At 34.5% G+C, this 25,003-nt stretch overlaps 1 protein-coding gene across 1 annotated transcript in view; it reads left to right on the plus strand.

The window, feature by feature from the left end:
• The first annotated feature begins 1,114 nt into the window (after positions 1-1,114).
• Positions 1,115-25,003, plus strand: part of rtf2 (replication termination factor 2) — a 51,980-nt gene continuing 28,091 nt past the window's right edge. The window contains exons 1-5 of the mRNA XM_007252676.4: positions 1,115-1,310; positions 1,835-1,929; positions 2,979-3,072; positions 4,215-4,354; positions 9,211-9,289. Of these exons, the coding sequence (XP_007252738.2) occupies positions 1,242-1,310; positions 1,835-1,929; positions 2,979-3,072; positions 4,215-4,354; positions 9,211-9,289 (477 nt within the window). The 5' untranslated portion in view covers positions 1,115-1,241. The remainder of the gene's footprint in view (positions 1,311-1,834; positions 1,930-2,978; positions 3,073-4,214; positions 4,355-9,210; positions 9,290-25,003) is intronic.

Below are 25,003 nucleotides of genomic sequence, written 5' to 3' on the forward strand. Positions count from 1 at the left end.
TAAGGGGAGGACCTCTGTTTTACTGGAGTAATATTTAATGTTAGGTATCTCTATTTTAACTCAACTACATGTTTTGTGTACTGTCAACCACTGCTAAAACACACACACAAAAAAAAAAAAAAGTTATATAAACATTAAATGTGGTTTCTTTTCAGTGGAACCAAGTAAACCAAATATTCTGGGCCTATGCTGATAACCAATAAGAATGATCTTATTGGTTATATGTAAGAGACCACTTAAAAATGATATATATATTTTTTTATTTTACCAAATTGAAACCTCTGTAAATAATCAAGAGGAAGGTGGATGATCACAAGCCATCAAACCACGCTGAGCTGAATTTTTACACCAGGAGTGGCATAAAGCTATCCAAAAGCAATGTGTAAGACTGGTGGAGGAGAACATGCCAAGATGCATGAAAACTGTGATTAAAAACCAGAGTTATTCTACCAAATATTGATTTATTGAACTCTTAAACCTTTATGAATATTAACTTGTTTTCTGTGCATTATTTAAGATCTAAAAGCTCTGCATCTTTTTTACTATTTCAGCCATTTCTCTACAAATAAATGCTCTAAATTACAATATTTTTGTTTAGAATTTGGAAGATTTTTTTCCCCATAGTTTATAGTATAAAACAACAATCAATACAGCAATACAGTAGAATAAGAAATGTTATATAACTACAAGTCAGTTAGATTTAAATATTCTTCTGCTCTGTTGCAAATATATATATATATATATATATATATATATATATATATATATATATATATATATATATATATATATATATAGGTGTAGTTAATATTTCAAAAGTTAGAATCTTTTATCGTCTTTTATATGTATAATATTTTTCTGCACAAATAATTACATTTATCAAATATCACAAATGATTTTAGGTGACATCAAACCTGCACATTAAAGATTAGTTTATAGCAGCCCCAACTGTTTTATACAGCCCTAGAACAGTTTATTCAACACCATTCAGAAGTATTAGGCTCCATCTAGCGTTTAAACACGTAAAATAGGTAAAAACATTTTACAAACTGTTAATTTTAGCTGGAGAACACTCGGTGGCGGTAGGGCGGAGTTCTGTAGGCGGAGGCTCCCTCTTTCTGAGCTCTCCTCGTTTGTTTATTCGTCGACTGTCTGAACCAGCTTAGCTGTCCGTTTCTGTGTGTTTGTGGATATTTAGCTTATTTTAAGAGTTTATAAAATCAGTAACTTGGTATTTCAGCATGGGATGTGACGGAGGAACCATTCCCAAAAGGCATGAACTGGTTAAAGGACCGAAGAAGGTGGAAAAGGTAGTAAAACACAGCGATGTTTGGTTTGGGGATCTGAATTTGACGCTTGTAGCTTGGGTAACTGTTCCGTTCCACCTTAAGTAGTGTGATAGTAGTATATGGAGCTTAACTTAGCTACGCCGGCTAACTGCTATACTATTTAAGGTGGACTGGAACAGTTAAGTGAGAAGTTAGCATTTTAAGCTAGCTAACTTATGTCTTTTAATTTACACTTTTAACAACACCTGATAAATGTCTAGCTAGTTATCGTAGTCTGTTATTTGTTTAATTGTATGCAGTTTGTAGCTATTTAGCATTAGCTAATACTATTTTTCCACTGGTTTAAAACATGTTTGTTTGGCTACTTAACACTAGCTTAGCTAGGTTAGCAACTAGCATAGCTAGGTGAGCTAACCTAGCTTGTCGACTAGCCATAACCTATAGTTTTACGTTATAGTGATGACAGAATAAGCTAAAGCCGAGCTGTTAATATAGATTACGTTCTAGTATTGATTAATATTTGACCTAAATCTTGTATATTTCAGGTGGATAAAAATGCTGAACTTGCTGCTAAGTGGAAGTACTGCGCCCTGAGCCAGGAGAAGCTCAGGCGGCCCATTGTGGCTTGTGAACTTGGGAAGTAAGTTTGATTAAGAGTCTTATTTCTAATATATTCATTATATTAAGGTTGTATCATTTATGTCTTATATTAAATTCATGTATTATCTCAGAAAATAAGAATATTATATAAGACCAATTGGCATTTTTGGCAGTGTGGGCAGTGTGTCAAGTCCTGCAGGAAAATGAAATCTGCATCTCCATGAAAGTTGTCAGCAGAGGTAAGCATGAAGTGCTCTAAGATTTTGGACTTGATATAACACCAGCAGATTACATGACTCTCCAAACCATCACTGATCATCAGTAAATTTTACATTTCATTTGTAAATCAAGGAACCAGAGTCTGGAGGAAGAGTGGAGAGACACACAGTCCAAGCAGCTTGAGGTCTAGTGTGAAGTTTCCACCAATTAGTGATGGTTTGGAGAGACATGTCATCTGCTTGTGTTGATCCACTGTCTTCTATCAAGTCTAAAGTCAGTGCAGTGTTTTCCTGGAAAATCTTACAGCACTTCATGCTTCCTTCTGCTGACAACTTTTATGGAGATGCAGATTTAATTTAATTTAATTTAATTTTCCAGCAGGACTTGGCACACTGCCCACACTGCCAAAAGTACCAGTTCATCTTATGTAATATTCACATTTGTTTAAGACACACGCACACACACATATGAATACATACATAAGTACATGTATGGTTTGTTAAATTCAAATGGTTGAGCTGATTCAAATTATAAAAACTTTGAATTAAAAAATTCAAAGGACTCAACAGTATTAACATTAATTACTCAGGTAGTAGGATAGATACTAGGGTTTAAAATACTTCTGTAGAAGTTGAAGTATCAACTCAAGCTTTTTACTCAAGTAAAAATTTAAAATTACTGGTTTTACAAAACTATTTTAAGTACAAAAGTAAAAGTAACATAAGGGGAAAAATGCCATTAAGTACAAAAGCTTAGGGCTCACCACAGTGTCCTATAGTGTAATCTAAATAATGCTCCAGTAATGTATAGTAATAACAAATTGTTTGTACTTCATTATTGACACCTTTGACAAAATTATTATTTTAACAGATTGTACAACAAAGATGCTCTCATTGAGTACCTGTTGGATAAATCAGCAGAAAGACCAAATATCGAGGTTGTAGCGCATATTCGTGGAATCAAGGTGAGAAAAAAATATATATTTAATTGGTCATTGACCGTCAGGTGTGTTCATCTAACATGACGATTAGTTGTGAATCATGCATGTTAATTTTCACCAAAGCAACATGTTTAAGGTGTAGTTACTGTAAGTGTGAGTAGGTGCAGTTACAGTAGAAGTGCTAGAGAGTAACTTACTTTTATAATATTTGGAGAATTTAAAGTAATGAAATAGAAGTAAAGTGAGGAAATAGCTTCACCAGACGAGCTGAGTGAGGATGTCAGAGAATCTATTTTAGATTAATTATTGTTTAACTGTTTTAATAAATAGGCCTATGACCTGACTGCAATAAGCTAAAATGCTTTTACACGATTTGACTATAAAAACAACGACTATAAGGTTCTATGGTCTAGTCCTAGAATAAAACAACAATTTTGTTTAAATAAATTAATAATCATTCTCAAGATAATAATTAACGTCTGATGTAGTACTAAAGTACAGCAGGGTGTCTGTGTATTAGTATTGTGTCTGTGTATTGTGTATTGTTTATTGCTTTAGCTTTAGCATTACCTAATTTAGAAGACTGCAAAATCAGCCAAATACAACATTAGCTTACCATAATAAAGGAAAGTGAATGGAAACAAGGCTGACTGCAGAACAGCCTGACCTGACTAAAGGATTCCCTACAGCATGGTCACCTGTCAATGATCTATAGGACAAAACTGATCTGAAAATGGAGCTATGTTAATCTGACTTCTATATCATATGATTTTCAGAACAAAACTGTGCCAATATAGGAAAGCAAAAACATGTTTTCCTTTCAAATACATTCAATAAAAGACTGTTTTTATTGAGTAATTTTTGAGTGTTTTTTTATTGACTTTTTTGTTTATTGTCCTGTTGAAATAGTGCGCTGGAGTAAAAGTTCATCTTTGGTAGGCTCATATGTTGTAGGGCCTCATTAATGTACTTCAGTGTGCCTGTAATCAACTGTGGCCCAACTGTGATCTGCACAAAAGTGCATTCAATACCATTCATCTTACCAAGACAAAAGTACTATATAACTATATACCCAAGATGACCCACTGCCATTATGAAGTATATTAGGTTTAAAAGTTTAAACGTTGGTTTAAAAGAAAATATATGAGTCATTTTTTGTCTTACAGGATGTGAAAGAATTGAACCTGACCGAAAACCCTGCCTGGGAAGGAGAGAGGAGGAATACTAAAGGGGACTGCTATGAGGATATGCACTGCGCCATGTTCATCTGTCCTGTAGTGGGGCTGGAGATGAATGGCAAACACAAGTAAGAGCACTCTGTCCCAGTTCTATCTGTACTGCTTGTTGCACCATGCCAGATGTTATTGTCAGATAATCATAGGTTACTCAAGTATGTCTTAAACTCTTTTTCTTTGGCCAAAAATTAGTTTGTTCAATGAACAAACAGATGAACATTCATCTGATCTTGCTTGTAACTTGTAAAGAGTACTATGTTAGGTGGTTTACGGATTACAAATTACATTTTCAACATCTTTTCAACAAATTACTAAATTTTATTTAATGTCTTGAAACATATATATAGCCCTACAATAATATCACAATATTTCATGACAAAATATTTAATTTTAAAACAAATTAATTTTAAAAATTCACCACTGCAGCAAAATTAATATTTTTTAATTTTATTTTTAACTTTATTTGAAATATTAATGCATACAATATGATATGGGACACCCCTAATTAAGATTTTTACCAGATTGTAAAGAAAGTCACTGATCTGACATGTCATAATACTAAAAATGCACTCAATATATTCAGGATTAAAGTAAAATAAATGATACTGGACAGATACAATCTGATATTATTTTATGGGAAATAAGAACAGTGTCAATTTTTCTTTTCCTACAAACAGCAAAAAAAGTTGTAACCTGATAATCCATATGGCACCAAAATAATCTAACCATATCTTAGGGTACTTTTACAATAAATATAAAAAAATAAATGTTGATATTATTGCATAACATATGATCATGATCTGACAAAAAACTATTTTCTCAGATGTTATTGTGTAAATGTATAAAATCGCTGTTGTAGGTAGTAATGTCTACTACTGCAATATATTTTTGTAAAGGGTTTATTAAATTATTTTATGTCTGTAAAAATTATTCTAGTGTCTAGTTTGTTTTTCCCCTACTAAAAATAGATAGGAAATGCTGCCCCCTAGTGAATTAATTTATCCATACTACAAACATTAATTGCCAGATTAAAAAGCTTTTCTTTTGTATGGTCATGTTTTGAACACTAACAAATTAGAAACACTCACAAATAACATTCGTGCAGGTGGCTAGCTGAAATGTTTGCTAAGAAAGCTGTCTATCATCAGATATGCGACCTACACTAAATCTGTATGTATAGAATAAGTGGTAGGAGGAATGGGATGATCTGGACAGAAATAGATTCCTTGAAATGAATCCATTCATTCATGTGCGACTAGGGCTGGAACAGCATGCGCCAATGAGAAACAGGGTCTGTGTCCCAAATTGCACGCTTCTGCTAAATATAGCGTGTTAAAAATAGTGCACTCATTAATATAGAAAGTAAAGAAGTGAGTGGTTTGGCATCTAAGCGTTGATTGTTTTAGCAAGCAGCTGTTTCAAAAAAAGGGAGAAGTAGATCTGTTTCTTTGGGCAATATACACAATATTTTAGGTGATATGGCCTTTGATTCTAATCGATTTTTTCCCCCTACCAATAATCGAGCCACAGATAACAAAGAAATGGTCCAAAACTAGGTTTACCTTTATTTTGGTTTCACTTAAATTTCTCCTTTTTTTTCTCCTGCATTAAAAGTGCAGCCAGACTGGCACTGACAATATATATATATATATATATATATATATATATATATATATATATATATATATATATATATATATATATATATATATATATGTGTTATTAATGATTGTTTTTTCCCTTAGATTAATACATTATGGATCCTCACAAGAGAGCAATAATGCTGCAGTATTTACAAACTGTAGGATTTCTTTCTAGCCAAATATATGCTTTAAGCTGATTTGTTAAGGAATTCTATGGTTCATAAGCTGTGAAAAAGACAGTATGCAATTTTGATGAATCCAATTCCAGTTTATGTTCAGTCAGAGAGAGAGAGAGCACGCTCAGTCAGACTCAGCATCACTCACAGAGCAATTCATTATTAATTCTGGTTTCAGCACGGACTCACATGTTCCTTTTTGACTTCGAAGCTTGCTTCACTCTTTCGTTTCTTTGGTTTTACTATGGATGAATGAGCTACTATGGTCTAAGTTTCCCCTTCTGAAGTCTCCATTGCTCCACCAGCCACTCATGTTTTAGTAATACTGAGCTGGATCCTCTTTTAGAGGCTGTACGTGTGACATAAGTATGTAAAGACGTGTGACGTGGCCAGAAGAACTCTACACCCCAATTTTTAGAATTTATATATTATTAGGCTTAGCAGTGATGGTTGTTCCAGCACATTGGTACCATTAAACACAACATTTTGTACCTTATCCAGTCAGAAATGCTTCTGCTTTCAGTTTAGAAACAAAATTATACGGACTGCCACGTTAATAGCAAGTTTTCTGGATTTTTACATGAATGTAATCTCAGTAATTTTGAACACGTCTATGATTACTTTGACATTAATCACAGTTTCCAGCTAGAATCAGTGTTTCTGAAACCGATTCTCAGAGATGACCGAGTGTGTATGTGTGTTGTGTGTTTTTTTTTACTCCAGTAAAAAACTGTGTACTCTATGGATTTCCCTGAGGGCTGCTGTGAGAACTACTGTCTTAGTACATTTACTCCCAAAGGCCTTATCTCTTCCTCTCAGTCTCACCCTCGAGCTACTCTGGGAACAAATATTTGACTTGGTGCCAGGAGATTACCCTCACAGTGAGAGGAGACCCTGCTATAATACTAAATATAGAAAGCCCTAAAACAACAGTGACTAGGGACTAATGACCCTGTTACTAATTTAGAATTCTCTCAGAGGGTGTGCTTTTAAGGAAGTACACTTTAAATTTAAGTATCAATTATTCTTATTAATATAAATATACAGAAAAGCCCGTGATTCAGGCTTGTACAGCTTTGTGTCACTCTCGTTTTTAAGTGATTTATTCTGCAGCATTTTTTAAGTTTTGCACATCATTTCTCATGGGTTTAGTGGTAAAGTCTGGTAGCAATAGTGGTACAGAGTAGCAATTCAACTATGGCTGCATTTCTGCTTGTGCGCATGCATGTCTGCTTGTGCGCATGCATGTCTGCGCGCATGCATGTCTGTTTGCGTGCATGCATGACTATCTGTCTGTGTGCATGCGTGCCTGTCTGTGTGCATGTGTGATTGTGTGCATGCAGGTGTTTGTGTGCATTCGTGTCTGTTTGCGTGCATGCATGTCTGTTTGCGTGCATGCGTAACTATCTATCTGTCTGTGTGCGTGTCTGTTTGTCTGTGTACATGCGTGCCTGTTTGTGTGTGGATGCGTGTCTGTCTGTCTGTGTGCACGTGTGAGTGTTTGTGTGCATGCAGGTGTTTGCGTGCATGCGTTTCTGTGCGTGCGTGTCTGTCTGTCTGTGTGCGTGCGTGTCTGTCTGTCTGTGTGCATGTGTGATTGTTTGTGTGCATGCAGGTGTTCGTGTGCATGCGTGTCTGTTTGCGTGCATCCGCCTGTCTGTGTGTACATGCCTGTCTGTCTGTGCATGCATGCCTATCTGTGTTTGCCTGTCTGTCTTTCTCTGCCTGTCTGTCTCTGTTGTCTGCTTGCCTGTCTGGCTCTCTGCGCGCGAGTGTCTCTCTGCGTGTGTCTGTCTTGTCTGCGTAAGTGAGTTTGTGCGTGTCTGTCTGTCTACTTGAGTCATGCACCACTCTGACAGTACCTGTGGTGTGTGGAAAAGAGATACTGCAGTTCCTTTTCTTCTTCCTGCTGCTGTCAGACTGATAAATCATCTGATAAATACAGCCGTACAGTTTAAATGTTTATACTGTGCTACATTTATCACTATACACTCACATGGAGTGACTGTTTTGCTGCTCTATGTGCAATAGTTCTGCTCATTATGTGCAATATCAGAACTTATTTGCTATTTATTTTCCACTAATTCTGTATAAAATGACAACCTTAATGTACCTTGTACATTAGATGGCTGGACTTGTCACACTAAACAAGTTGCTGTCTCATTGTCAGGAACCTTTTAGTGGTTGTGGTTTGCACACTGCATGACTGGTCAGGAATCACAGGGTCAGGAATTGAAACTTGTAAAAGCCTGAATACATCCCTCACATTTATATTTAAGTATATCTTTTCATGGGAAAACACTGACAAAATGACACTTTGAAACTATGAAAAGAAGTCAGTGTGCAGCTTATATATCAGTGTAAATTTTATGACTACACCCCTGTTTGTCATTTTAACACTGCAAATGTTATCTTATGGATCAGAAACGGTGCATATCTTAAATGCACATCATATCTTAAATTAAATTAAAGAGATTTTAAATTAGCATTAATACTAGTAACAATTCATTTGCAAATATACAGACATGGACAAGAGTTTAGATTCTCTACCCAACCTGAACTCGGGCCGCTTTCATCAGAGCTCAAGAAAATTGTCTGTTTCGTATTCCTTTTTAATGCTTTTTTTATTTTATATAAAGCTATAGCATGAGAATTGCAATATATTCAAATCAATTTTGAATGTCAAATCAATTAAATCAGTGGTAATACCTAGAGCTGTGTTGCAGGCCATGTTATGTGCATCAGACTGATATTTCGATATTTGTTCAATGTCTGTCCTCTTTTGGTAAAAGATATAATCATACTACCAATTAATCACAAAACAGTAGGTTTTGAATGTTTTATAGTGATCACTGTTGATTTAATTAATTTATTCCTGCAGAAAGTTTATATATAGTTATTTCTTTGTATTCACCCCCCTAAAAAAATTATAAAAATATATATTTTTTTCCACATGAAAGCAATGCATTGCACTCTTCTGATAAAGTGTGACAGAGGCTTGAACTCTTGAAGCAAACTGGATTATCATCATTAAATAAAATTAATCGATTCATTTTTCTGTAGTGTTTAAATAAGCCTATAATATATTACGTAATGTGTGTTTTGCAGGTTTTGCTTCCTTCACACCTGCGGCTGCGTGTTCTCAGACCGAGCTCTCCGTGAGGTTAAGACAGAGATCTGTCATAAGGTAAGAAGCATCCTGAATATCACTCTGCAATTTATTATAAATACCATTATACCATAGTTAGTTCCAACCCTGCAATCTGATTGTCTAACAGGAGTTTTATGAGTGACATTATTAGCCAGTAATGTACTGTAACCGAAGCTCTCCATGTATTACTCCGCCACATACAGGTAACCTAGCAATGATGCAGTGCTTACAAACCAAATACAAACCAAATGCAATGTCATTATACACCCCTGAAGTCGCTAGATCCCATAGGCACAGTGAAGGAACACCATGCCTCCAATAGTTGGCGCACGTTATACATTATAGCACTCCCTCTCGTGTATTATTGGGTGATTCTCACGAAAAACAGATTTAAAAGGGTTCACACTTGAAAATTTTCAAAAGGCATTTAAATATAAAATTTCTTTTTGTTATGCAAGACTAGGGTCTGAACTTTTTAGAAATACTTTTTTTTTTTAATTTTATAATTTTTTTCTGTATATTTTGCACCATTTTAGTCAGTCAGAGCACACACATTCTCAGTACCGCAACATGATAACACAGAACAGATATGGTTTAAAAGTTACACATTTGTTACTTTTTAAATAGATATTATTAACAGTTGTGCTCATATGTGTATATAACCCAGAAAATATTATATTTATAAGTTTCCCATTTTTTTTTATTTTATGATTTGTCTCATTACCGCAACAGATTTCATGATTCATGTCCTGTCTTTTCAGGATATTTAACTGAAAAATTACATGTATAATTTCTTATTTAGTACAGATGACCTATGAAGAAATACAATTTATCCAAATACCATTATAAACTAGAATTTGTTTTATAACAGTAAAATAATTAGTAAATAAATATGTGTTGCGGTAAAGAGAATGGTGTTTCGGTAAAGAGAGTCAATGTTTCGGTAAAGAGAGTCATTACAAGGATTCCTACTTAATTAACAATAACACTTTACACAACAAACACAGAGTGTGAATGCTGTGAATAAATAACAAATTCTAATGATGTACTTCTTGAGTTTTGTATGGAGTAGTAATATTGAACAAAATGTGGTATTTGCTGTTGAAAATTATTCTCAGTAAGACTCAAGCTGTGAAAATATCCTATTTTGAACTGTGTATTTTAATAAAACAAATTTCAACATACCTCATTAGACATAAATTCCTTAAAACTTTAAACATCACTGTATAACTAAATTGAAATGGAATGTTTAAATACAAAATAAGTAATTCAACATCTCATAAAACAACTTTTTTATTAAGTATTAATTTCATGACAGATATAAACATCAATGTACAACTAAATTGAAATTAAATATTTAAGTATGAAACAAGCAATTCAACATCTCATTAAACATCTTTGTATTAAGCATTAATCTCATGAAAAATGTAAACATCAATGTGCAACTAAATTAAAATTAAAGATAAAATTAAAGAAAGTTGTTTAATGAAATGTATATATGTGTGTATATATATAAATTTCATATATATAATATATACATTTCATGAAACAACTTTTATTGTTATAAACTGTTAATAAAGGTTGTTTCATAAAATGTGTATATATATATATATATATATATATATATATATATATATATACATATAAACAGTTTATAACAATAAAAGTTTATAAAAATAAATTTCATGAAACAACCTTTATTAACAGTTTATAACAATAAAAGTTGTTTCATGAAATGTATATATTATATATATGAAAATTATATATATATATATTATTATTATTATTTTTATATATTATTTTTATATCTTATGCGGAAGTTATATGGGTGCCACTGCCCTGCTACATAAATCTGTTTTTTATCTGAAATTGCATCATGTATTGTTTTATATATTGTTTATTATAAGTAAATAAAGGCTTTTTTATGAAACAATATATATATATATATATATATATATATATATATATATATATAAGTTCATGTCACTTAAAACATTAATTTCTCTTTACCGCAACAGTGAATCTCTCTACCGCAACAGGCCTTAAATTGTTGCGGTGTATGAGAAGGCTGTTGCGGAGTATGAGGGACCTTAACCTTCTTTGATCTCTGTGGGGCCACCATGATGCCTGGCTAAACTTTTGCTAGCTTTTTGTATTTAGACTTTAAAAACCTTAAAAATTCCCAAAACACAATAACATTTTCATTTTTTAAACATTAAAAACTAGCTGTTTCGGTAATGAGAAACAAAAAGTTGTGTATGCTCGCTGACAACCAAGTTTTTAACATTTATCTGGAGAGGTATAAAATTAGGTGCTTACCTGGTAGCCATCTTGGGTGTCATACTAAAAGGTGTCCCCCCTCTCAAAATGGCTGTTTTTTTTCTGTTCCTTGTGGTCTTAAATGGTGCTTGAAAATTGTTGCGGAGGCTGAGAACATTGGTTCTGACCAAAGTTATTTTTCTAAATATTTTCTTTTCTTTTACCAATGAATTCCAAGTAATACATTTTTATTGACTGTAACAATTTACTTTATGAGATACATTTAAGTTTTTTATTATTTATTTATTTTAAATATTAAAATTGTGTAATTGAAGAGCCGAGATTCAGCAATGGACGCGTTGCGGTACTGAGAATTTCACACTAAATTATAAAAAATACATAATTTAAAATATCACAATGTCTACTTTTAATCACTTCCAATATAGCCTTTGATGAGATGTTTATAAACCAGTGTTTCCCAAATTGATAGCATTTACCTGTTCATCACACTCCTTAATGCCACCTCATTAGTCTGATTTCGTGAGAATCACCCTATTGCTTAAGTATATTTACAACTACTTTTATGCAAGACATACAAAATGAGTATCATAATATCATAAGTGCTATTTATTTTTAAAAAAGCTTGTGCATGGGTGGTTTATGTGAATTTATTTGGTTTTGCTATTTACAATTAAATGCCGTATGTGTTACAAAGGATTACTTTTAATTAACTATATACTTTAAGTTTTTATTTTATCTAAGAGCACTTCTGAAACACATGAGGTTGTAGGTCATCAACCAGCCCTACTATTTTCTTTATTTTATGACACAAGTCAATATTTATCAATGCAGTTTCTGCTGCATTTCCAATTGGACTTGATTTTGTGAAAAGTAAACCAAAAGCAAATTTAAATTAATTAAGAATCTGCTTCTATATTTAGTTAAAACTTGTGTAGTCTAGTGTCTAGTGTATCAGCTAAATAAATCATAATAATTAAATTCACAGGAATACTGACATTTACATTTGCAGTGAGGTTAAAGTGTATAATTTTTTATAATATACATCTTCTATGCTATACACAGCTCTGGAAAAAAAAGACCCCGTCAGTTTCTGAATCAGTTTCTTTGATTTTGCTATTTATAGGTATATGTTTGACTAAAATAAACATTTTTGTTTTATTCTATAAACCACGGACAACATTTCTCCCAAATTCCAAATAAAAAATATTGTCATTTAGAGCATTTATTTAGAGAAAATTGGAAATGGCTGAAATAAAAAAAAGACCTTTCAGACCTCAAATAATAGAAAACAAGTTAATATTCATAAAGTTTTAAGAGTTCAGAAATCAATATTTGGTGAAATAAACAGTTTTCATGCATGTTGACATGTTCTCCTCCACCAGTCTTACACACTGCTTTTTGAAAACTTTATGCGTTTACTCCTGGTGCAAAAATTCAAGCTGTTCAGTTTGGTTTGATGGTTTGTGATCATCCATCTTCCTCTTGATTATATTCCAGAGGTTTTCAATTTGATAAATTCAAAGAAACTCATCATTTTAGGTGGTCTCTTTATTTATTTATTATTTTTCCCCTGACTGCAATACCTGTAGTCTGTACCCAGGATAAATTACAGCATTTAGATCCAGATATCTCAGAAATGAAGACTATAGTGTAAGGTTGATTTTTAAAACATTTAGCTTAGCTTGCTTTGCGGTATGTATTTTGTGATTTTACATAGGATTGACTGTTGAAAAATAAACAAAATGACCTCAGTAGCCTCTAAACTGGCTCATATCATATCTCACTTTTGCATGATGCAAAATACAAGACTGACATTGCTGACATTACCAGAACAAAATGAGATCTGGGACAAGATGGAAAAAATGTGGTTTGCAAGTGAATTGCAGAATATATTGTGATCTGTGGAATTATTAACTCTTTCTCACAAAACATATTGTATCAGTTCTTGTCAATACACAGCCTGGACCTGCTTTCATAAGAAGACATGTTTAATAGTATTTTATTGTTAAATAATGTCAGTGCACAGTGCAGAATGAATGAATTGCAAAAATATGTTTTGTCTTAGTTAATGTGGAATAATAAGCATGAAAAGTAGCTGTTCCATTACCTGATCATCATGCATAAGAGATACACAATGATACACCTGTAATACCTCTTGTTAAAAAATGCTTGTTTGTATTTGATTAGGAGGAAATTCTGTGTAAACTAGTAATACTGAGCCCATTCTTCAAAGAAGGGAGTAGTGGATCTTGTGTAAGGTGTAAAGGGTTAAAACGCCCTTAGTAAACAGAAGTCTTGTTAGCTTTGAGTTTGCAGTATGTTTGGGGTCTTTTAGTTTTAAATTATGTTGATTGTTTTTACTTTAGAAGACATCATTTTATTTTCTAATGCCATTTTAATTCAATTTAATTTTCTTTTTGTTGCATATTATTGATCAGTAAATTGTAGAGATGCACCAATATGGGAATTTTGGGCTGATGTCGATATGCACATTTACAACTTGCAGAGAGACATTTTTTACATTTTTTGTGTGTGTTTGTAAAAAACCTTGTGTATTGAGATAGAAAAGAGCATTGGGACATGTCAGTAGAAACAGTAGATCTTAATTTAAAATGCAAATATACTCAATATAGAGGCAATAGAGGCAATAATACCAAACCAATATTTATTTGTGGGGGGGCATCACTTTTCTGACATACAGAAGGCCCAATCCCATTTCACCCCTTGGCCCTACCCCTTACCCCTCTGTTTTGCGTGTGTACGCCAAGGGGTAGGGGTGTCTCGCATTATATTAGGCTGGAGGGGTGGGTTAGGTGAAGGGATAGGGCTTGCTTAGCCCTTCATACAGAAATTTTTCAGGTGCACACTTCAAACGAAAGAGTATGAGTATGAGAATGACTAGTAAGAAACCAACACCAAAAGTGACGATTAGCACAATATTACCATAGTTTAATGTGTAGTTTCACTGTTTTATGGCCAAAGTCTTCAGTGTGACTCAGTAGCTAGCTAGCTAGCTTTCCCATTCCACCTTAAATGGTGCAATAGACAGCAGGGGCTGCAGCATTTAAGGTGGAGCGGAAAAATCTAATAAAATTAAAGCTAATCAAAGCTAATTTCAGCTCCCATTTACAGAGAAATTAAGCAATGGACACCAATAATTTATTTCTGCACCTTTTCTCTCCTTTTTCTGAAGACGACCGATAAACCCCTAAGGTAAACTAGTTAACCAGCTGCTAGCTTACTGAACTTGCGCGCTCCTGATGGCATATCAGGTGCTTGAAGGGGAAGGGTTACACTCGAAAAGAAGGGGTAGGGGTAAGTGGTAGGGCCAAGGGGGATTTGGCCTAAATACATCTGCTAGTATCAGTTTGAATTTTTCAACATATCTGCCGAGGTTGATTATTCTAAAAAAGCAATTACAGGCCAATACCAGTATCATTCCAGTATTATTGTGCATCCCTAGTAAATTGTGCCACCCACAGCCTGCAGGGAATCATCTCTAGATGTTGCTACATGACCACAAAGTGCAAAACAGTGCAAACTGGCCAGTGATGCATTTATAAGATGGTGGTGATGTGAGCTGTTTGGTAAAATGTGAGAACTTTTTCTGCTATGTTTAAATGAATTTCCGGTGGTTAAGTAATGTAACAGGAAGCTCACATGTACCACAAGCAGGTGTACCAGCATTTTGCATCAAATTTTCTGAATATAGTGCTGAGCTGTGCAGTATTGTGCAGAAATGGTAAAATGTGTTCTGACATAAGGCATTGCTATACCGAGGAACCATGAGTATTATGGTAACCCAGGTTGCTATTAGCTAGCGGTTCTTCACATGTAGCTTGTTTTGACAAAGTAAACATGCAGACTAAAGTCCAATATACTCTCCTCTGAACAGCGAAAGACCTAGCGCTGCTGTTAGCGGCTAATGCTAATACTGCTCCAGTCTCTGTGCTGGAGAAACTTCACTAAAACTCCTGTATTATGCTGTACTTTAGCAGAGTGGCTTTACTGCTCCTTAATACCCGACTGATAGAATTCATACATAAAGAGCGCCAGATAATAAAATGCACTGTTAAATTTTGGATAGATTTTTTTTAATGGAAGAATTTAAAGTACGCTTTATAGGGTGCAAAAAATATGGTAAATAATATGTAATTTGTATTTCTGTCCTCAGCACTTCATGTAGTGCTACAAATTAACAATATATATATATATATATATATATATATATATATATATATATATATATATATATATATATATATATATATATCTATATATATATATATATCTATATCTATATATATATATATATATATATATATATATATATATATATATATATATATATATATATATCTATATATATATCTATATATATATATATATAGATATATATATATATATATATATATATCTATATATATATATATCTATATATCAATATTGTCAATTATAGCGACTAATTGTTGTAATTTGTCATTTTTTCCATTAGCATAATGAAACGAAAATGATAGAATTGTTAGCAAGGTGATACAATTACACTTAATTTTTTAAACATTAGTAAGGAGCAGCTATGTTTAATTATATCCTAAATAATTAGAAATAATTTATATCCTAAATAATTTGAAATTAAATTAAGAAAAAGCGATGTTAAAAACATCAAGAAAGTAAAATGATTGGCTCACTGATGTTAATGGGCTCACTTTACTAAGAAAACAAAATGTTCACAATGGAGATCATCAAAAATTATTGATTCTGTTTCTTAATTTAATAATGTCAGTGCGACTTCTTTAACTAACAGGGCACTGTTGCCCTTTTAATGACTTTATGAATGGGGTCTAATAGGAACACGCAGCAGTTATTAATCAAGGTTTAGGGCCCACGAACAGAACTTTATCTTTGTGTACTGTAAGATTGAGAAGTCATTATGTAGTTTGTGTTATATATCATGATGCATGCTGACAGTGACTATGATGAAATTGTGAGTAACACTTGACCATGATTACTAATGACTTATATCTGTACTGTTGATGATATGAAAAAGGAGGGGTCAAAAACAGAACATTGGGGCGCTCCCTGGAAAACTAGAGCAATGATTCACTACCCCTGTGGTTATAGAGATTATAGCGAAAAACTTCCTAAAAGAACTGCGTGTGTTTAGTCCTGTAAGATTATAAGATAAGTATGTTTAGTTTCATGGGGTTAAAAACATAAAGGAGGGAGGATGTAAAAAAAATCTATTATCAGTAGAAAGTAAGAAATTACTGATTGTTTACGAGAGCAAAAGGCCAGACTGGAAGACCTTGTATAGATTAATTCTAGTGAGAAATACATGCAGCTGTGAGGCCACAACTCTTATTTCTTAGCTAAAGTGACACAGATGTGAAGTGCGTTACTATTTAAAACGATAAGAAGCATTTAAGCATCTAATCCCAATGGGTCCTGGGGTAATTTTCTGTTTTATGGGGGGGGGTCCTCTGTTATTTTATTCCCATCCGGAACGACCATGTATGTGTTTTTCTCAGATGTCCTCTGAGAAAATTACTGTTGCACATCTCTGAATTTCGTGACCTCACGTTTAATAAAATAACTATTTGTTCACTGCCGTGCACCATAATTACATTTTAGGCGTGCATTTCCAATGGAGGAGCTACTGAACATGATGTCATGTGACTGAGAAAGCTAAAAACTCACTGGTCCTCCTGTTTTTTCAATTGCCGTCCAGATTCAAAAAACTGAAATTTCACAGACGTGAAGCTTTAGGTTAAGTATTTGAGAAACTGCTGCAATTTTAGGGAACAAAAGAACCTGAAGAGAAGCATTAACTAATCAGATAATCAGGAAATGAAAGTGCAGAGAAGTATTATAAGGCACATTTTAATATATTACCCAGATAATATCTACAGCTATACACGAGTGCTGTCTCTGCTGCTGTTTTCACACTGTGTGTTTACGTTTGTGCCTGTGTGAAAACAAACCAAACAGAGAGAGAAAACACTCCAAATAAACAAACTCATCAACTGTTCCAGACCAGAGAAAACAACTACATGTGTAGTCACAAGTGCAGTGAGAGCCGTGAAAGCAGGTTGCACTGACAAGAAAAGGAAGTACACGTAAACCTCTATCACATGCGATAAGCTGTAACACTTTCTAGGTGATCGAGTGTTTCCTGTGTATGTAGATGGAATAGAAGATAAAAGCTGGTGTCAGATGTGCTTTAAGAACTTCTGTCTGAGATGGTAGATAATATTGTAGAGGATAAAGCTGAAGGAATAGTGTCTTCATTTTAAAGTTGAAGAGTTGAGCACAATGAGGTAGGATGCGCAGATTTGATCTGGTGATTGTCTGGTAAAATAAAAATTAAAAATAACTTTTGTCTGTGAGCTATAAGCTGTCTGAGAGCAGAGCCCATCCTAACCAGAAAATCTCTGAAAAAAATAGAAGAAAAAAATATATATTGTGACAATATTAGCACTGCCACCCCACACTTTTAATTTGGAATCAAAGTTCTCGACAAGAACCAGTTCCTTGTTTGATGTTTTGATTCTCTCGATCACTGAAATCTGAGAGATATTTAAACTTTAAATTGGCACTAAACCTTCATGATTTTTGCTGACTCCACCCTCAGCTCAAATTTGAAAAAGGCAAAAAAAAATTGAAGGGGTAGTTTGGGAAGGGCATTGGGTTATGTATGGGTTTAGCATTTACATCTACAGTAAAGTTATACCTGTGAGGGTGCTGCAAAGGTGAAAATGACCACAATAAAAGCGTTTTTTAAAGGTTAGGAAATGTTTATAAAAATAAAGCCAGTACTGGTATGTTTCATTACCTCAAAATAACAAATTTCAGCAATAACTGGAAAAAATATGCGTTAAGGTTTAGTGGCTCTTAAAAATCTGATTATATTTTGTGAATAATCATGTGATCTATGTGGTGTTTGAATGCTGTCAGGAACTAAAGAGTTTACTCAATGGGTGATTCGTTTCGTTTAAATCAGTGATTTAAAACATTGTTTAGAAGCTTGTGTCTTGATTATGAGGCTCTGAGCTGGTGTATACACAGCCCCAGGGAAACTCTGAGAAGACACAGAGCTCTCCTTAGACACTGGATTATCCTTCAGAACACATGTTTGTGCTGAAAACTGAGAAACAAAGTCAAATAAGTCACTTAGAAGGGAGTCTTTACTATTGAGTGTTCTCCACAGTGAATTAATCACAAATCCTCACAGAAGAACGATCACGCTGCAGTTCTTACAAACACTAGGATTTCTGTCTAGCTCTTTTTAGTCATATATACTGTATGGTTTATGCTGATATGTTGAGGCATTCTGTAGTTATTAAGTTGGCAAGATGACAAGGTGCATTATTGGGGTATTGTACTGTATTTTAATGACACAAAATTAAGCTACTTTTGTAGTATATCTGTATACCCTGCAACACGATTACATCCCATGTCCAATCTAATGTAGCTCTTGACTGGTCTGAATCATAATTAGGAGACTTAATGAATGCACATGTTTTAACCTTATTCATTAGTTTTAATAAAAAGACTGTTAAATTCATGTTTTGATCTTTTATTCCATTGACATGCATTCATTCCAGCTGTTGCTAAAAACATATCTCTATAATCTCATGCATTTCCACCACATATTTATTAACATATATGTGTTAAAATATGTTTCTATTTTTATTTATTAAGAAATGTATGTACTTGTATGATTTGCCTGTTAGCACAAATATTATTTTTTTATATATTAAGCATCAAAAAAAGACCTCATTGCATAGCTTCCCATTTGAATTATGTTACGGAACATTCAGAGAAGTTTGATAAAGTGCCATGAACTGAAGTCAGATCAGACCACCATGAACAATACAAAAGAACAAAAGAAACCAGCCAGTTCTACAGAACCTCTGCCACATTTGCCTGTTCTTGATTTTCTTTGTACCCATGCAGTCCTGCCAACCCACAATAACCATTGACTTTCCAAAGCAGCTAACTGAAAGTAACTGCTGGCCACAAGGCAGGCTTACTCAAGTCACGTCAAGTGAAGATTTGTCTCACGCACAACGTGTCGGGACATACATGCATTTAAATCCTTTAAACAAGTCTACGGTAATTACTCTACAGCAGGACAGGATTAATATACAGAAATGCAGTAAATAACCAGAGTGAAAAGGACCTGTGTATGGATATACTATGTACAAATAAACCAAACAGAGTTTAAAGAAACCTGGATGTGGTTTGATAGTCAGTCTGGCAAATCAAAATTCATAAAAAAGGCGGGGAACCTGCATGAAAGTCAAGTTTGAGAGATGAGACTGAGTGATTTTAGTATGCAGAGTTGCATGTACATACTTGAACATAATTTTATGAACGCGTTAGAAGAAGGAAGCTTTACTCAGTGTTTAGTTTATGCTACAATAACAGATGGGATTCAATACTGTGGACTGAACCTTTGGCAACAGTCAGCAACAGGTACATTGAAAGACTAAAGCATGGCAGGAAGTCAGCCAGGAAGTGAGACTGTGTGGCCGCCAGTTGCTTTGGCATAGAAAAAATGGGTCATTGCTAAGCGGTTACTAGATAGTTGCTAAGGTGTTGCTATGGTATCCGTCTTTGTAGCTATATAGTTTCTAAGTGGTTGCTAAAGTGTTTCTAGGTGGTTGCTAAGGCATTGCCATGGTATCCGTGGTGGTCGCTATGTAGTTTAAAAGTGACTGCGAGTAGGGGTGGGTGATATGGCCCTAAAATATTATAACGATATTTCATGGTATTTTCACGATAATGATACCCTTGCCGATATAAAAAAAAAACTGAATTAAATAAAAAAAACAAGAATACACTACTAAAAAAACTATGGGAAAAAAAAAAGAAAAAAAGTGGTTCCCTGATATGATAATTAGAGGTGGTTGATATGGCACGATATTTCAGGGTATAATATTGTGAACGATATTGAAACATGTTGGCGATATTATTGTGTACAATACGATATCTACCTAGCAACCCCTAGTTGCTAGGTAGATGCGTAAGGGTTGCTAGATGGTTGTGAAGGTGCTGCTAGGTGGTTGCTAAGTAAATAAATCAGGTTATGTACAAATGTATAATTGCACTGAAATTTTCAGGGATGCTGCTGGAGAATGTGAGAAAAACCTACCTAATTAAATATTAACAAATAAATTATCTAGAAAGGGTGTATACTAACATTTGGACATGTAGAAACTGCATACTCAAAAATGATTTTTTTGGCAGAAGCTTGCAAGGGATACCAAGCCCTCTAGTCACTACCAAAATAATATATACATATATATATATATATATATATATATATATATATATATATATATATATATATATATATATATAATATATATATATATATATATATATAATGAAATCAAATTGAAGCTGAGCATTAGGATTTCTTCATTTTAGTCATATGGCTGCAAACAGTAACATTCTGGCTAACTACAGCCAATTAGCTTTTATGTCTTCTTTCAAATAGTTAATAAATGATTGGATGTCGGCTCCATAAACTGTATGGGGCAGTTTCACAGACAGGAATTAGGCCTAATCACTGACTATATTTCTGCTTCAGTGGAGAATCGTCATTCGAGATGCCGTGTAGTCCAAGACTAGGCTTAATCCCTACCTGGGAAACAGTGACTATTTGCATATTTGATTCATTCATCTCTAAATCTAAAACAGCAACTTTACAGAAGAAGGAAAAAATAAAGATCATTTTGGAGCATTTCGTTTGGTCCATTTATCAATAATTTGTATTATTATTATTTTTGTTAAATGTATGGGACAGCCACCATACATATCTCACAACCACTGCAGTTTTATATTCACTTCAGTTGAACCCAAGAATGCTTTTACGAGTTGAACATGGTTCCTGTGGATCTGGAGCTGTTCTGGCTTGCCACTTGTGTTTGTTCTAATAAGCAGGTGTGCTGGTTGCTAATACAGAGCGCACCCTATCCAGAGAGGAGGCTTAAAGTCTTGAGCCCAAAAAAAAAAAAAAAAATAATAATTTTGCTTCTTGCATTTGTGTTGTCATATAGAATCCATGTCTGCTTCATTTTCTTTCACAGTAAAATAATTAATTCAACATTTGGTGTGATTTACCTCTCATTATGACTATCTATAGTGAGTGTTTACAGGGGGATCTGATGTTATATAGCCTTTTCCATTATGTTTGTTTAATTGTTTAATGCTAATCTACAATTCATATGCATATGACATATGACATTTTGACTGCTATTGTTTAAGTTACAGACAATATAAAAAATAATTGAAGCATTCAACAAATGAGGCAAACATTAAATAAATATAACAACTTAAATATTGGTATATTGACCACTACACTGTTGCATCAAGTTATTTCCAGTTACCTGCAAAGTATTGAATGTGAGCAACAATGGCCAGTCCCAGTGGTCCACTACACACCACACGTTTAACAGAAAGTGAATAACTAAGAGTTTTCTGGTAAGTAATTAGTGATGACCAGTTTCACAGTCTCACAATTGTGTCCCCACTCTGCAAATTGTGTTATATACTCATTTGATTAATTGATCAAAAATTTGGTGTAATTTAATGTCCAAACTCTTAGTATGACTACCTGCAGTGAGTGTATACAGGGAAAGCTGGTGTTTTGTAATGTAGTTTGATTAATGGTGCAAATTGTGCTTGCTACTGTGGCAACCAAAATAAAACTTCATTCACATTACCAGGCTGAAGTGACTCAAATCAGATTTTTTGCTCAATGTGGCTCAGATTTGATTTTTTTCATGGCTGTGTGAACGTGCCAAATCCGGATTTTCAAATGTGTTCCTAAATTGGATACGTATCCAATCCATGGACATACAACATCAATGTGAACAAGCAAATTGGAATCCACGCGTCTTTTTGCTTTTACGCAATAGCATTAGCATTAGCGCTACATGCTTCTCTCTCGTACCCACCCTCTATCTCTTGGTGCAGCTGTGCGGCTATAGCTGCAAAAACAGCAAAAGCAAACCGCCCGGCCTTTTTTCACCTCCTCAACCTGAGCATGAACTTCAGACCAACTGTTTCCTGTTTCTCCACTCCAGCAAAAGATGCTCCACATGTGATCTAAGCAGTAAATCTGATTTGAGAAATGTTGCTTGTAATGTGAACGAAGCCTACGTTTGAGGGTAATTGAGCCAATCACACTAAAAACCTCAAAGCTGGATTGCAATATAGCAGTGGTTTACATTACATTACATTATATTTGGCACACGCTATTGTCCAAAGCGACTTACAATAATGAAGTACAAAAGTAATAGAAGTTAAAGGTAAAAACATCTTTATATAGGGCCTAAAGGAGGTCAAAGGAAAGTAGTGGGATAGAGGAGTGAAGGAGGGGAAGAAGGAAATGAGGTTAGAAGTAGTTAGTGTGTTAGAGGTGTTAGGAGTGTAGGTGCTCTTTGAAGAGCTCTGTCTTCAGGAGTTTATTAAAGATAGTGAGAGATTCTCCTGATCTGGTAGTAGAAGGTAGTTAGTTAGAGGTGTTAGGAGAGTAAGTGCTCTTTGAAGAGCTCTGTCTTCAGGAGTTTCTTAAAGATAGTGAGAGGTTTAGGTTGCAAACCAACTGTTTGTTTGTCAAAATGCATCATATTTTCTTTTCTTTTTTTTAGCCCTAGGTAGCTATTTAGGCTCTGCTTTACTGCAGTTCTGCAAAAATGTGCCGGTTAAGGAGTGGGAGGTGAGAGGAAACCCGAAAAAATCTATCTAGAGAAGTCTCTATAAACGATCTGTTGATGGTTTATCTGTATTTAAATGCATGCTCTATGTATGTGTGGTTCAGAGCATTAGCAGTTGATATGTTATGCTGTTGTTGCCTTTAATAGGTGATTGGTTTGACAGTGATGCTTTAGAAACTAATAATCCCAACTGTGATCATTGCTATTGTTTCCTAAGCTTTCATAGAGTACAGCAGTATTGTGTAGTAGAAAGGGTAAAAAGTTTTAAGTTGAGTTGATGTGAAAAAAGGTTAATCTTAGGCCTGGACAATAATTCGATATCGGTATTTATCGCGATAAGAAATGTTTCAATAACGGTGATATCACTTTTGTGGTATATCGATATGTATTATGTACAGAATCTGTCACGGACAGGCGTTTTTTACTGGCGTCAGCTCGCCGCAGAGCCAAACACATTCAGCCCCCATAGCTGTGCTACCTCAGTGCGTGATGACGCAATCACACAGGCACGTAGCCAGATAGGCTAGGCTAGGCTAGGTTAAAATGGCTAGGCTAGGCTAGGCTAGGTTAGGTTCAGGTCCGCTCCGCTACGCATCTAAAATGTCTCGAAACGGAGCCGGGACGAGCGGATCCAAGGCTAGGGTAGACTCGGTTCGGTCAGCCGCTGTTTCGCTCGCCCATTCGCGCGTCCGCTCGCTCGTCCGCTCGCTCATCCGCGGCTCCGCTGGCCCAGCCGCGGGTCCGCTCGCTCATCCGCGGCTCCGCTCGCCCAGCCGCGGGTCCGCTCGCTCATCCGCGCCTCCGCTCGCTCATCCGCGCCTCCGCTCGCTCATCCGCGCCTCCGCTCGCTCATCCGCGGCTCCGCTCGCCCAGCCGCGGGTCCGCTCGCTTGCCGCTTTGCTGCAAATTGTGCCGGTGAGTGGAGCCGACAAGCAGCGTAACGTTAATACATCTAATCTGTTCCACCACCTCAAGCATCTTCACTACATACAATATTTTCCTTATACTGACTGAAGCACTTTAATAGATTATGTTGTCACTAAGTTATTTATAGTTGAAAAATCCTATAGGTTTGTTTATTTGACGGGAAAATCTTGTTGCTTTTATGTATATAAAGGCTTCTTGTATTATATATCCTAGTTAAAACACTTTTGTTTTAATCTGTTAAATTTGTTTACAATGAATAAGAAGCTCTGCCTCTGTTGTCATTTAAAGTTATTTTTATTTGTAATAGTTATATAGGCTTATGTTTGGCAGGGATGTCATGTTATTATTTTGCTATATGCAAATAAAATTGAGCATTGATTTATTTTGACTACTTTTATTTCTAAAGTATTAAAGTTTTTGTGAAAGGAGGTTTCAAAGACATAAACATTTTCATACAGTAGTAGGTACAGATTTCCATTAGATAGATTGATACAAAATGTGCAAATACACAGTTAAATAATAATTTAAATTTGCAGTGCAAGCTGCAGAGATTGCAGGGATTCTTTTTCTGAGGCCTTCAAAGTATTTATCGATATCGAAATTATATCGTATCGACCGAAATTTAAGGAATATATCGTGATATAAATTTTGGCCATATCGTCCAGCACTAGTTAATCTAATACAATTGAAAGCATTTCTATTGATCCATTGAACATAAAATTTGGACCAGGCTTGGGGATATGGATCAAAACTATTGTTTTAAATATTTCAGAGGCGATATATGATATATGTCTCGATTTATTTATTCATCTGG

This window comes from Astyanax mexicanus, chromosome 5 (assembly GCF_023375975.1).
Source record: "Astyanax mexicanus isolate ESR-SI-001 chromosome 5, AstMex3_surface, whole genome shotgun sequence".
NCBI lineage: Eukaryota > Metazoa > Chordata > Actinopteri > Characiformes > Acestrorhamphidae > Astyanax > Astyanax mexicanus.